The sequence below is a fragment of the Bufo gargarizans genome, chromosome 1 (assembly GCF_014858855.1).
Source record: "Bufo gargarizans isolate SCDJY-AF-19 chromosome 1, ASM1485885v1, whole genome shotgun sequence".
In the NCBI taxonomy this organism is placed as follows: Eukaryota; Metazoa; Chordata; class Amphibia; order Anura; family Bufonidae; genus Bufo; species Bufo gargarizans.
Genome location: NC_058080.1, coordinates 748,144,748 through 748,158,233, shown reverse-complemented (window position 1 = coordinate 748,158,233; position 13,486 = coordinate 748,144,748). Strand labels below are relative to the sequence as shown.

The following is a 13,486-nucleotide window of genomic DNA, read 5'->3' as shown; positions in this document are numbered from 1 at the left end:
AGCCTTACAGGGGGGTGATCAATGACAGGCGGGTGATCACCCATATACACTCCCTGATCACCCCCTGTCATTGATCACCCCCCTGTCACTGATCACCCCCCTGTAAGGCTCCATTCAGACGTCCGCATGATTTTTACGGATCCATGGATACATGGATCGGATCCGCAAAACACATGCGGACGTCTGAATGGAGCCTTACAGGGGGGTGATCACCCATATACACTCCCTGATCACCCCCTGTCATTGATCACCCCCCTGTAAGGCTCCATTCAGACGTCCGCATGTTTTTTGTGGATCCGATCAATGTATCCATGGATCCGTAAAAAATCATGCGGATGTCTGAATGGAGCCTTACAGGGGGGGTGATCAGTGACAGGGGGGTGATCACCCTGATTACCCTGATCACCCCCTGTCATTGATAACCCCCCTGTAAGGCTCCATTCAGACGTCCGCATGCGTTTTGCGGATCCGATCCATGGATCCGTAAAAATTATACGGACGTCTGAATGGAGCCTTACCAGGGGGGTGATCAATGACAGGGGGGTGATCCGGGAGTGTATATGGGTGATTACCCCCCTGTCATTGATCACCCCCCTGTCATTGATCACCCCCCCCTGTCATTGATCACCCCCCCCCTGTCATTGATCACCCCCCCCCTGTAAGGCTCCATTCAGACATTTTTTTTGGCACAAGTTAGCGGAAATTTTTTTATTGTTTTTGTTTTTTCTTACAAAGTCTCATATTCCACTAACTTGTGTCAAAAAATAAAATCTCCCATGAACTCGCCATACCCCTCACGGAATCCAAATGCGTAAACATTTTTAGACATTTATATTCCAGACTTCTTCTCACGCTTTAGGGCCCCTAAAAAGCCAGGGCAGTATAAATACCCCACATGTGACCCCATTTCGGAAAGAAGACACCCCAAGGTATTCGCTGAGGGGCATATTGAGTCCATGAAAGATTGAAATTTTTGTCCTAAGTTAGCGGAAAGTGAGACTTTGTGAGAAAAAAAACAAAAAAATCAATTTCCGCTAACATATGCAAAAAATAAAAAATTTCTAGGAACTCGCCAGGCCCCTCATTGAATACCTTGGGGTGTCTTCTTTCCAAAGTGGGGTCACATGTGGGGTATTTATACTGCCCTGGATTTTTAGGGGCCCGAAAGTGTGAGAAGAAGTCTGGGATCCAAATGTCTAAAAAATGCCCTCCTAAAAGGAATTTGGGCCCCTTTGCGCATCTAGGCTGCAAAAAAGTGTGACACATCTGGTATCGCCGTACTCAGGAGAAGTTGGGGAATGTGTTTTGGGGTGTCATTTTACATATACCCATGCTGGGTGAGAGAAATATCTTGGTCAAATGCCAACTTTGTATAAAAAAATAGGAAAAGTTGTCTTTTGCCAAGATATTTCTATCACCCAGCATGGGTATATGTAAAATGACACCCCAAAACACATTCCCCAACTTCTCCTGAGTACGGCGATACCAGATGTGTCACACTTTTTTGCAGCCTAGGTGGGCAAAGGGGCACATATTCCAAAGAGCACCTTTCAGATTTCACAGGCCATTTTTTACAGATTTTGATTGCAAGGTACTTCTCACACATTTGGGCCCCTAAATTGCCAGGGCAGTATAACTACGCCACAAGTGACCCCATTTTGGAAAGAAGACACCCCAAGGTATTCCGTGAGGGGCACGGCAAGTTCCTAGAATTTTTTATTTTTTGTCACAAGTTAGCGGAAAATGATGATTTTTCTTTTTTTTTCTTTTTTCCTTACAAAGTCTCATATTCCACTAACTTGCGACAAAAAAAAAAAAATTCTAGGAACTCGCCATGCCCCTCACGGAATACCTTGGGGTGTCTTCTTTCCAAAATGGGGTCACTTGTGGCGTAGTTATACTGCCCTGGCAATTTAGGGGCCCAAATGTGTGAGAAGTACTTTGCAATCAAAATGTGTAAAAAATGACCGGTGAAATCCAAAAGGTGCACTTTGGAATATGTACCCCTTTGCCCACCTTGGCAGCAAAAAAGTGTCACACATCTGGTATCGCCGTACTCAGGAGAAGTTGGGGAATGTGTTTTGGGGTGTCATTTTACATATACCCATGCTGGGTGAGAAAAATATCTTGGTCAAATGCCAACTTTGTATAAAAAAATGGGAAAAGTTGTCTTTTGCCAAGATATTTCTCTCATCCAGCATGGGTATATGTAAAATGACACCCCAAAACACATTCCCCAACTTCTCCTGAGTACGGCGATACCAGATGTGTCACATTTTTTTGCTGCCAAGGTGGGCAAAGGGGCACATATTCCAAAGTGCACCTTTCAGATTTTGCAGGCCATTTTTTACAGATTTTGATTGCAAAGTTCTTCTCACACATTTGGGCCCCTAAATTGCCAGGGCAGTATAACTACACCACAAGTGACCCCATTTTGGAAAGAAGACACCCCAAGGTATTCCGTGAGGGGCATGGCGAGTTCCTAGAATTTTTTATTTTTTGTCGCAAGTTAGTGAAATATGAGACTTTGTAAGGAAAAAAGAGAAAAAAATAGAAATCATCATTTTCCGCTAACTTGTGACAAAAAATAAAAAATTCTAGGAACTCGCCATGCCCCTCACGGAATACCTTGGGGTGTCTTCTTTCCAAAATGGGGTCACTTGTGGCGTAGTTATACTGCCCTGGCAATTTAGGGGCCCAAATGTGTGAGAAGTACCTTGCAATCAAAATGTGTAAAAAATGGCCTGCAAAATCTGAAAGGTGCACTTTGGAATATGGGCCCCTTTGCCCACCTTGGCAGCAAAAAAGTGTGACACATCTGGTATCGCCGTACTCAGGAGAAGTTGGGGAATGTGTTTTGGGGTGTCATTTTACATATACCCATGCTGGATGAGAGAAATATCTTGGCAAAAGACAACTTTTCCCATTTTTTTATACAAAGTTGGCATTTGACCAAGATATTTTTCTCACCCAGCATGGGTATATGTAAAATGACACCCCAAAACACATTCCCCAACTTCTCCTGAGTACGGCGATACCAGATGTGTCACACTTTTTTGCTGCCAAGGTGGGCAAAGGGGCACATATTCCAAAGTGCACCTTTCAGATTTTGCAGGCCATTTTTTACACATTTTGATTGCAAAGTTCTTCTCACACATTTGGGCCCCTAAATTGCCAGGGCAGTGTAACTACCCCACAAGTGACCCCATTTTGGAAAGAAGACACCCCAAGGTATTCCGTGAGGGGCATGGCGAGTTCCTAGAATTTTTTATTTTTTGTCGCAAGTTAGTGGAATATGAGACTTTGTAAGAAAAATAAAAAAAATAAAAATCATCATCATTTTCCGCTAACTTGTGACAAAAAATAAAAAGTTCTATGAACTCACTATGCCCATCAGCGAATACCTTAGGGTGTCTACTTTCCCAAATGGGGTCATTTGTGGGGGTTTTCTACTGTTTGGGCATTGTAGAACCTCAGGAATCATGACAGGTGCTCAGAAAGTCAGAGCTGTTTCAAAAAGCGGAAATTCACATTTTTGTACCATAGTTTGTAAGTGCTATAACTTTTACCCAAACCATTTTTTTTTTGCCCAAACATTTTTTTTTTATCAAAGACATGTAGAACAATAAATTTGGCGAAAAATTTATATATGGCTGTCGTTTTTTTTGCAAAATTTTACAGCTGAAAGTGAAAAATGTCATTTTTTTGCAAAAAAATCGTTACATTTTGATTAATAACAAAAAAAGTAAAAATGTCAGCAGCAATAAAATACCACCAAATGAAAGCTCCATTAGTGAGAAGAAAAGGAGGTAAAATTCATTTGGGTGGTAAGTTGCATGACCGAGCGATAAACGGTGAAAGGAGTGTAGTGCCGAAGTGTAAAAAGTGCTCTGGTCATGAAGGGGGTTTCACCTAGCGGGGCTGAAGTGGTTAATGACCCTTGGGCCATTTTTTTCCACTGCCTCATTTGCTAAAGGTTGTTCCTTTTGAGGGTAGGGTCCTGACCAGGTTTTTACCCCCAGTAGAAGAGGAAGTGATCCCAACTGGGCCCCATATCAGTTGCATGGTCTGCTTCTATGGTAGTTACGCCCTTGGCTGTCTAGCACATAGCCCCAGAGGACTCTTGGAGTGTACGGCTGTCTAGCACATAGTCATAGAGGACTCTTGGGGTCTACAACTGTCTAGCACATAGTCATAGAGGACTCCTGCAGTCTACAACTGTCTATCACATAGTCATAGAGGACTCTTGGGGTCTACAACTGTCTAGCACATAGTCATAGAGGACTCCTGCAGTCTACAACTGTCTATCACATAGCCCCAGAGGACTCTTAGAGTCTAAAGCTGTCTAGCACATAGTCATAGAGGACTCCTGCAGTCTACAGCTGTCTAGCACATAGCCATAGAGGAGTCCTGGGGTCTATAGCTGTCTAGCACATAGTCATAGAGGACTCCTGCAGTCTACAGCTGTCTAGCACATAGTCATAGAGGACTCCTGCAGTCTACAGCTGTCTAGCACATAGTCATAGAGGACTCCTGGGGTCTATAGGTGTCTAGCACATAGTCATAGAGGACTCCTGGGGTCTATAGGTGTCTAGCACATAGTCATAGAGGACTCCTGGGGTCTACAACTGTCTAGCACATAGCCATAGAGGACTTCTGGGGTCTATAGGTGTCTAGCACATAGTCATAGAGGACTCCTGGGGTCTACAGCTGTCTAGCACATAGTCATAGAGGACTCCTGGGGTCTACAGCTGTCTAGCACATAGCCATAGAGGACTCCTGCAGTCTACAGCTGTCTAGCACATAGCCATAGAGGAGTCTTGATGTCTACAGCTGTCTAGCACATAGCCATAGAGGACTCCTGGGGTCTATAGCTGTCTAGCCCATAGTCATAGAGGACTCCTGGGGTCTACAGCTGTCTAGCACATAGCCATAGAGGACTCCTGGAGTCTATAGGTGTCTAGCACATAGTCATAGAGGACTCCTGGGGTCTACAGCTGTCTAGCACATAGTCATAGAGGACTCCTGGGGTCTACAGCTGTCTAGCACATAGCCATAGAGGAGTCTTGGTGTCTACAGCTGTCTAGCACATAGCCATAGAGGACTCCTGGGGTCTATAGCTGTCTAGCCCATAGTCATAGAGGACTCCTGGGGTCTACAGCTGTCTAGCACATAGCCATAGAGGACTCCTGGAGTCTATAGGTGTCTAGCACATAGTCATAGAGGACTCCTGCAGTCTACAACTGTCTATCACATAGCCCCAGAGGACTCTTAGAGTCTAAAGCTGTCTAGCACATAGTCATAGAGGACTCCTGCAGTCTACAGCTGTCTAGCACATAGCCATAGAGGAGTCCTGGGGTCTATAGCTGTCTAGCACATAGTCATAGAGGACTCCTGCAGTCTACAGCTGTCTAGCACATAGTCATAGAGGACTCCTGCAGTCTACAGCTGTCTAGCACATAGTCATAGAGGACTCCTGGGGTCTATAGGTGTCTAGCACATAGTCATAGAGGACTCCTGGGGTCTACAACTGTCGAGCACATAGCCATAGAGGACTCCTGGAGTCTATAGCTGTCTAGCACATAGTCATAGAGGACTCCTGGGGTCTATAGGTGTCTAGCACATAGTCATAGAGGACTCCTGGGGTCTACAACTGTCTAGCACATAGCCATAGAGGACTTCTGGGGTCTATAGGTGTCTAGCACATAGTCATAGAGGACTCCTGGGGTCTACAGCTGTCTAGCACATAGTCATAGAGGACTCCTGGGGTCTACAACTGTCTAGCACATAGCCATAGAGGACTCCTGCAGTCTACAGCTGTCTAGCACATAGCCATAGAGGAGTCTTGATGTCTACAGCTGTCTAGCACATAGCCATAGAGGACTCCTGGGGTCTATAGCTGTCTAGCCCATAGTCATAGAGGACTCCTGGGGTCTACAGCTGTCTAGCACATAGCCATAGAGGACTCCTGGAGTCTATAGGTGTCTAGCACATAGTCATAGAGGACTCCTGGGGTCTACAGCTGTCTAGCACATAGTCATAGAGGACTCCTGGGGTCTACAGCTGTCTAGCACATAGCCATAGAGGACTCTTGGAGTCTACAGCTGTCTAGCACATAGCCATAGAGGACTCCTGGGGTCTATAGCTGTCTAGCCCATAGTCATAGAGGACTCCTGGGGTCTACAGCTGTCTAGCACATAGCCATAGAGGACTCCTGGAGTCTATAGGTGTCTAGCACATAGTCATAGAGGACTCCTGGGGTCTACAGCTGTCTAGCACATAGTCATAGAGGACTCCTGGGGTCTACAACTATCTAGCACATAGCCATAGAGGACTCCTGGGGTCTACAGCTGTCTAGCACATAGTCATAGAGGACTCCTGCAGTCTACAGCTGTCTAGCACATAGCCATAGAGGACTCTTGGTGTCTACAGCTGTCTAGCACATAGCCATAGAGGACTCCTGGGGTCTATAGCTGTCTAGCACATAGTCATAGAGGACTCCTGGGGTCTACAGCTGTCTAGCACATAGCCATAGAGGACTCCTGGGGTCTACAGCTGTCTAGCACATAGTCATAGAGGACTCCTGGGGTCTACAACTGTCTAGCACATAGCCATAGAGGACTCCTGGGGTCTACAACTGTCTAGCACATAGCCATAGAGGACTCCTGGGGTCTACAACTGTCTAGCACATAGTCATAGAGGACTCTTGGAGTCTACACCTGCCCAAAAAAGGGGTCAGTCAGCACCTCCCAATGCGCAGGTGCACGCTGCCATGGCTGAAAACATCGAGAAAACAGACAATGCAGCAGCACCCTGCAAACCAGATAAAGTACAATAATGCCATAGTCACATTATAGTGCTAATGCTGCGCTTATTTATAAAGTGAGATGCTTGGCAAATGCATTTTGTAAGACGGGTCCTAACACTAAATACTACCTGTTATGCGTCATAATGGCCGCCATAAAGTTCAGGAAGTGTTGGATCCACATGCATGCTGAGTCCACTCTGCGTTTTACCATTTTTGGTGCCATAATGGCCTCCATTACAAGGGATGCAGGTACCAACATGCATGCCGAGCCCACTCCATACCTCTCCTGGTGCCAGACGGCCTCCAATGAATGTAGTGAGAGCAGGTCACAGCTTTATACTGATTTTAATTAGTCTCAGTATAAAGCTGTGGCCTGCTCTCACTACATTTATTGGAGGCCGTCCGGCGCCAGGATAGGTATGGCGTGGGCTCAGCATGCATGTTGGTACCTGCATCCTCTGGAAGTAATAGAGTACTATTGAAGTATCGAGCTGTCTAGCACATAGTCATAGAGGACTCTTGGGGTCTACACCTGTTTAGCACATAGTCATTAGTGTTGGGCGCGAATATTCGTATTGCAAATATCGTCACTTCGAGAATTCGCGAAGATTTAGAATATAGATCTATAGATTCGTATTCACCAATAGGACAGTTGCCTACCCCTTACTATATAAGAACCTCCCCAGCAGCCATTTTTTGCAGTTCTTAAAAGAGAGAGCAGTGTTATTGCTGTGCTCTCTGCTTTCCTGTGTCATTACATTAGATAGTTAGTTAGTTAGCCTATATATATAATACAGATAGTCAGTGTAGGTTAGATAGTGATATAGTGGAGCTGATAGGTTCTGCTGTCCATACATACCTGCTACAGACATAGTGCTGGGATGTCACAACAATACTTAGTGCACCAATCAGTAATATGTGGTCAGACCTGCAAAAATGTGAAGTTGCACGTATTGCGCCAAAATATGCGCATCATTAATTGCCGATTTGTGCACTCACGAATATATTGGAGCGCTCCATCTGCATATAAAGCTATTGGAATGTTCTGCCGTGCCAACCATCTTCTCCAGTCTCAGGAAACTTCTAGCAGCTTGAAAAATTTTGCAAAAGTGACCCACGCCTGTATTGTGCACGGAATACGCACATATTAGATTGCCGATTTTCACAATCAAGAAAATAATCACGAATTCGTGAATATATGATGAATATTCACCCAAATATTTGCGAGATATCGCAAATTTGAATATTGCCCCTGCCACTTATCACTAATAGTCATACTCTTGGAGTCCGCAGCTGTCTAGCAGATAGCCTTGGAGGACTATTGGAGTCTAGAGTTGTCAAGCACATAGTGAGAGAGGAGTCTTGGAGTGTACAGCTGTCTAGCACATAGCCATAGAGGACTCTTGGAGTGTACGGCTGTCTAGCACATAGCCATAGAGGACTCTTGGAGTGTACAGCTGTCTAGCACATAGTCATAGAGGACTCTTGGGGTCTACAGCTGTCTAGCACATAGTCATAGAGGACTCTTGGGGTCTACAGCTGTCTAGGACATAGTCATAGAGGACTTTTGGAGTCTACAAGTATCTATTACATAGCCATTGGGAACTATTGGAGTCTACAGCTCTCTAGAGGACTCTTACAGTCTACAGCTCTCTAGAGGACTCTTACAGTCTACAGCTCTCTAGCACCTACTCATAGGGGGATTTGGGGTCTACAGCTGTCTAGCACATAGCCATAGAGGACTCTTGGAGTGTACAGCTGTCTAGCATATAGCCATAGAGGACTCTTGGAGTGTACAGCTGTCTAGGACATAGTCATAGAGGACTCTTGGAGTCTACAGCTGTTTAGCACATAGTCATAGAGGACTCTTGGGGTCTACAGCTGTCTAACACATAGTCATAGAGGACTCTTGGAGTCTACAGCTGTCTAGCACATAGTCATAGAGGACTCTTGGGGTCTACAGCTGTCTGGGACATAGCCATAGAGGTACGTCATGAGCCATCTTCGGGAATTGATCAGCCACCACCCTTAGTACTGTGCATTGTTAGGAAGAAAGCAAGTCGTTGCTAAAATTCATAGCAATAAGTTGCCACAGGATATCGGTCACTGGCAAATGATGTAGGAGGCCTGCAGGGTTTTGTTTAGGAGGTTTGTTCTGGGCACAGGTAGGACAGGCAGCAAGAAAGTCTCATCCATCATTATAAATTGTAAATGATAATATAAAATAAGATTAACTGTTTTATTTAGATCAAGGTGATCAGTACCTTTGGAGTGATGTTCTCAGACAAGAACCTGCTTTCCATTTGCCACGGAGATAAATATCTTGCCAGACGGGATGTTCTTCAGCTGAACTGGAGCAGCAGGGAGGATGTGGGCTGGATCAATGATTTGCTGGGGACCCTCTGTTCGATCTACAGGGTCAAAAGAATGGGAGAGGGTATTTGCCTTTATATTCTAACTAGCAGAAGGACCCGGCTTTGCACAGGTATATTTAGTATATTTCATTTAATGTCTGTGTGTCCTTAAAAAATATCGACAGTATCCCCTATAACAGTGACATCTACAGTACCCCACCCCCTTAACAGTGACCTCCACAGCCCCCCAACCTCTTAACACTGACCTTCCCCCAAAGTGCCCTGCCTCCTTAAAATTGGACCTCCTCAGCAGCCCACCCACTTAACTATGACCTTCACAGCAGCCTGCCCCTTTAACAGTGAGTTCTACAGTACCCCACCCCCTTGACAGTGACCTCCACAGGGGCCCTCCCCTTTAACAGTGATCTCTACAGCACCCGCCCCTTAACACTGACCATAGGTTACACTCCCCTTAACTGTGACCTCCACCATTCTCTGCCCCCTTAACAGAGAACTCCAGGGCAACTGCCCTTTTAACAGTGACTGCCACAGTACCCAGCTGCCTTAAAAGTAACCTTACAGTACCCCGCTTATCCTTTCCTTTCAGTAGTCTCCACAGTCCCCTCCTCCCTTAACAGTGACCTCCACTGTGCCCAGCCCTTTAACAGTGACCTCCACAGTTCTCTGCCCCCTTAACAGTAACATCCACAGCAGCCCGCCCCTTTAACAGTGAGTTCTACAGTACCCCACCCCCTTGACAGTGACCTCCACAGGGGCCCTCCCCTTTAACAGTGATCTCTACAGCACCCGCCCCTTAACACTGACCATAGGTTACACTCCCCTTAGGCTCCATTTACACGTCCGCAATGTGTTTTGCGGATACACGGAGCCACAGATCCGCAAAACACGGAAAGCGGCAATGTGCGTTCCGCATTTTGCGGACCGCACATTGCCGGCACTAATAGAATATGCCTGTTCTTGTCCGCAATTGCGGACAAGAATAGGACATGTTCTATTTTTTTGCGGAAACGGAAGCACGGATGCGGAAGTGCGGATCCGCAAATGTGGATGCGGACAGCACATTCCGGCCCCATTGAAAATGAATGGGTCTGCACCCGTTCCGCAAAATTGCGGAACGGATGCGGATCTATTTTGCGGACGTCTGAATGGACCCTTAACTGTGACCTCCACCATTCCCTGCCCCCTTAACAGAGAACTCCAGGGCAACTGCCCCTTTAACAGTGACTGCCACAGTACCCAGCTGCCTTAAAAGTAACCTTACAGTACCCCGCTTATCCTTTCCTTTCAGTAGCCTCCACAGTCCCCTCCTCCCTTAACAGTGACCTCCACTGTGCCCGCCCCTTTAACAGTGACCTCCACAGTGGCCTGCCCCCTTAACAGTAACATTAACAGCGCCCGCCCCTTTAACAGTGACCTCCACAGTGGCCTGCCCCCTTAACAGTAACATTAACAGCGCCCGCCCCTTTAACAGTGACCTCCACAGTGGCCTGCCCCCTTAACAGTAACATTAACAGCACCCGCCCCTTTAACAGTGACCTCCACAGCGGCCGTCCCTTTATTAGTGATATATACAGTACCCCGTCTCCTTAACAATGATTTCAACAATAACCCGCCCCCTTAACAGTGACCTCCACAGCAGCTGCCCCTTTTATAGTGACATCCACAGTCCCCTGCCCCTTAACAGTAACTTCCACAGAGCTCCATTCCCTTAAACTATGACCCCCCACAACACCCCACCCTCTGAACAGTGACCTCTACAGCACCCCGCCCCTAAACACTGACCTCCATAGCGCCTGCCTCTTTAACAGTGACCTCCACAGCAGCCCACCCCTTTAACAGTGACCTCCACAGTACCCCATCTTCATAACAGTGATTTTCACAACACCCCGCCCCCTTAACAGTGACCTCCACAGCGGCCCACCCCTTTAACAGTGACCTCCATACCAGACCTTCCCCTTAACTGTGACCTCCACAGCAGCCTGCCGCCTTAAAGGGCTTCTGTCACCCCACTAAAGTCATATTTTTTTTTTGGGGGGGCTAGTTAAATTCCTTATACTGCGATATATGAATATATAATGCTCTTACTTACTTTCCTTCAGCAGTTTGTTATAAAAACTAACTTTTATAATATGTAAATCCGGTCTCTACCTGCAAGTAGGGCGTCTACTTGCTGGTAGCCGCCGCAAAAAAACGCCCCCTCCTCCTGTTGATTGACAGGGCCAGCCGAAATCTCCTCCTCCGGCCGGCCCTGTCAGCATTTCAAAAATCGCGCGCCTCTGTTCATTCGGCGCAGGAGCTCTGAGATGAGGAGGCTCGCCTCCTCAGCACTCCCTCAGTGCGCCTGCGCCGATGATGTCTTCTCTTTCGGTGATGTCATCGGCGCAGGCGCACTGAGGGAGTGCTGAGGAGGCGAGCCTCCTCATCTCAGAGCGCCTGCACCGAATGAACAGAGGCGCGCGATTTTTGAAATGCTGACAGGGCCGGCCGGAGGAGGAGATCGCGGCTGGCCCTGTCAATCAACACGACGAGGGGGCGGTTTTTTGCGGCGGCTACCAGCAAGTAGACGCCCTACTTGCTGGTAGAGACCGGATTTACATATTATAAAAGTTTGTTTTTATAAGAAACTGCTGAAGGAAAGTAAGTAACACCATTATATTTTCATATATCGCAGTATAAGGAATTTAACTAGCCCCCCAAAAAATATGAATTTAGTGGGGTGACAGAAGCCCTTTAATTGTGACCTCCACAGCACTCTGCTCCCTTAGCAGTGTCATCCACAGCACCCTGCCCCTTTAAAGCTGACCTACAGCAGTGAGGAAAAATGGCTGGGTTGTTATGGAAACCTGGTGTAAAACTGTGTGCATGTCGAAACTGAAGGACCTGCAAGCTTCTATTGGCTGATCATGTGACCATGTTTATGGCAGTTGGGATATGAGGAGAAAGACCTGTAGGCTTCTATTGGCTAATGTAGTAATGAGAGTCATGTGATGGTGCCATATTTGCATTTTTGGGGAATAGCTCAGGAATGGTACATGAGAGCTGAGACCTGGTCTAAAACCTTCCCGGACACCTGATGTACCTTTTGTTATTGTAGATGCGACGGTGCGGATTCCCTTAGCGGACATACATACATACACTCGGCTTTATATATTAGATCAGATGAATGGAAATGTAGAATGAAATTGAAGTGTTCAAAGAACAACCACAAGCTTGGCGAGGATCGAGGTGTTTGACTGAATAATCAGTTACGTTTGTGTGGTCTGTATAAATAATGACAGGATGGGAGGCACCCTCTAGCAAATGACACTACTCCTGTAAGCAACTCTGTCACCAATGGAATAATTCAGTTCTGTCGCAGAGAAAAAGCAGCAAGCATCTAGCAAGAGGCACCTTTTTGAGTGAAAACATGTTTGCTTCCATGAAGGATGTGTCCACCTCCAGAAAGAAGGGTTTGGAGACATCTGGAAGATAAAGAATTGAAGAAGAAGAAGAAGAAAAGGCTGGCTTGAGAGACTGGAACGCTGACTTGGCCTTTAGAGACCACTCCTTTGGGGTAGTCAAGGTGGAAAAGTGAGAAATTATTTTTCTGTTAATTAGCGAAGCCCGGGAACCACTCGAAGGGAAGAGAGTTTTTTTTTCATGGATGCGATTTTCAAACTCAGCATTACGTCTATTGTCAATCAAGTGCTGGAGGACTGTGAATACATTTCTCTAGGTCTCTAGGGTGTGAAGTCAGGTCGGGTGAGAAGATGTCATCCAAATTAAACACTACATGGGTATAGAGGAGGTCACAAAAGTCATCATTTAAAAATTCTAGAAAAACTGCAGGTGCTTTACTGAGGCCAAAGGGCATGACAAGATGTTTATAGTGACTGTTTCAGATGTTAAAAGTAGTCTTCCACTCATCTCCCTCTTGAATCCAAATAAGATTATAAGCTATTTGGAGATCCACAGTGAAGATCCTGGCCCCATGGAGTCTACTAAAGAGATCCGGTATTAGTGGCAAAGGGTATTTGTTTTTCACAGTAATTTTATTGAGTAATCAATACTTGGCTGGAGGGACATATCCTTTTTCTTGAAAAAAACAAACAAACAAAACCAGCACCTGACAGTGAAGAGGACTTCCGAATGAAGCCCCTCTCAAGGTTCTTCTTTATATAATCAGCCATGGCCTGTGTTTCAGGTACAAACAATGAGTAAACACAGCCCCATGGTGGAGTAGTACCTGGCACCAGGTTGATGGAACAGTCATAGGGATAATGTGGCAGAGTTTAAGCACATCCAAATAGTTAGCATACAATAG

The 13,486-nt window shown here is 46.1% G+C and overlaps 1 protein-coding gene across 1 annotated transcript in view; it reads right to left on the bottom strand.

The window, feature by feature from the left end:
• The window catches only part of LOC122930572 (zinc finger protein 585A-like), a 96,183-nt gene that overhangs the window by 23,669 nt on the left and 59,028 nt on the right, over positions 1 to 13,486 (bottom strand). Inside the window, exons 5-6 of the mRNA XM_044284066.1 lie at positions 12,574 to 12,644; positions 9,136 to 9,219 (exon numbers count right to left, since the gene is read on the bottom strand). Coding sequence (XP_044140001.1) covers positions 9,136 to 9,219; positions 12,574 to 12,644 — 155 coding nt within the window. The remainder of the gene's footprint in view (positions 1 to 9,135; positions 9,220 to 12,573; positions 12,645 to 13,486) is intronic.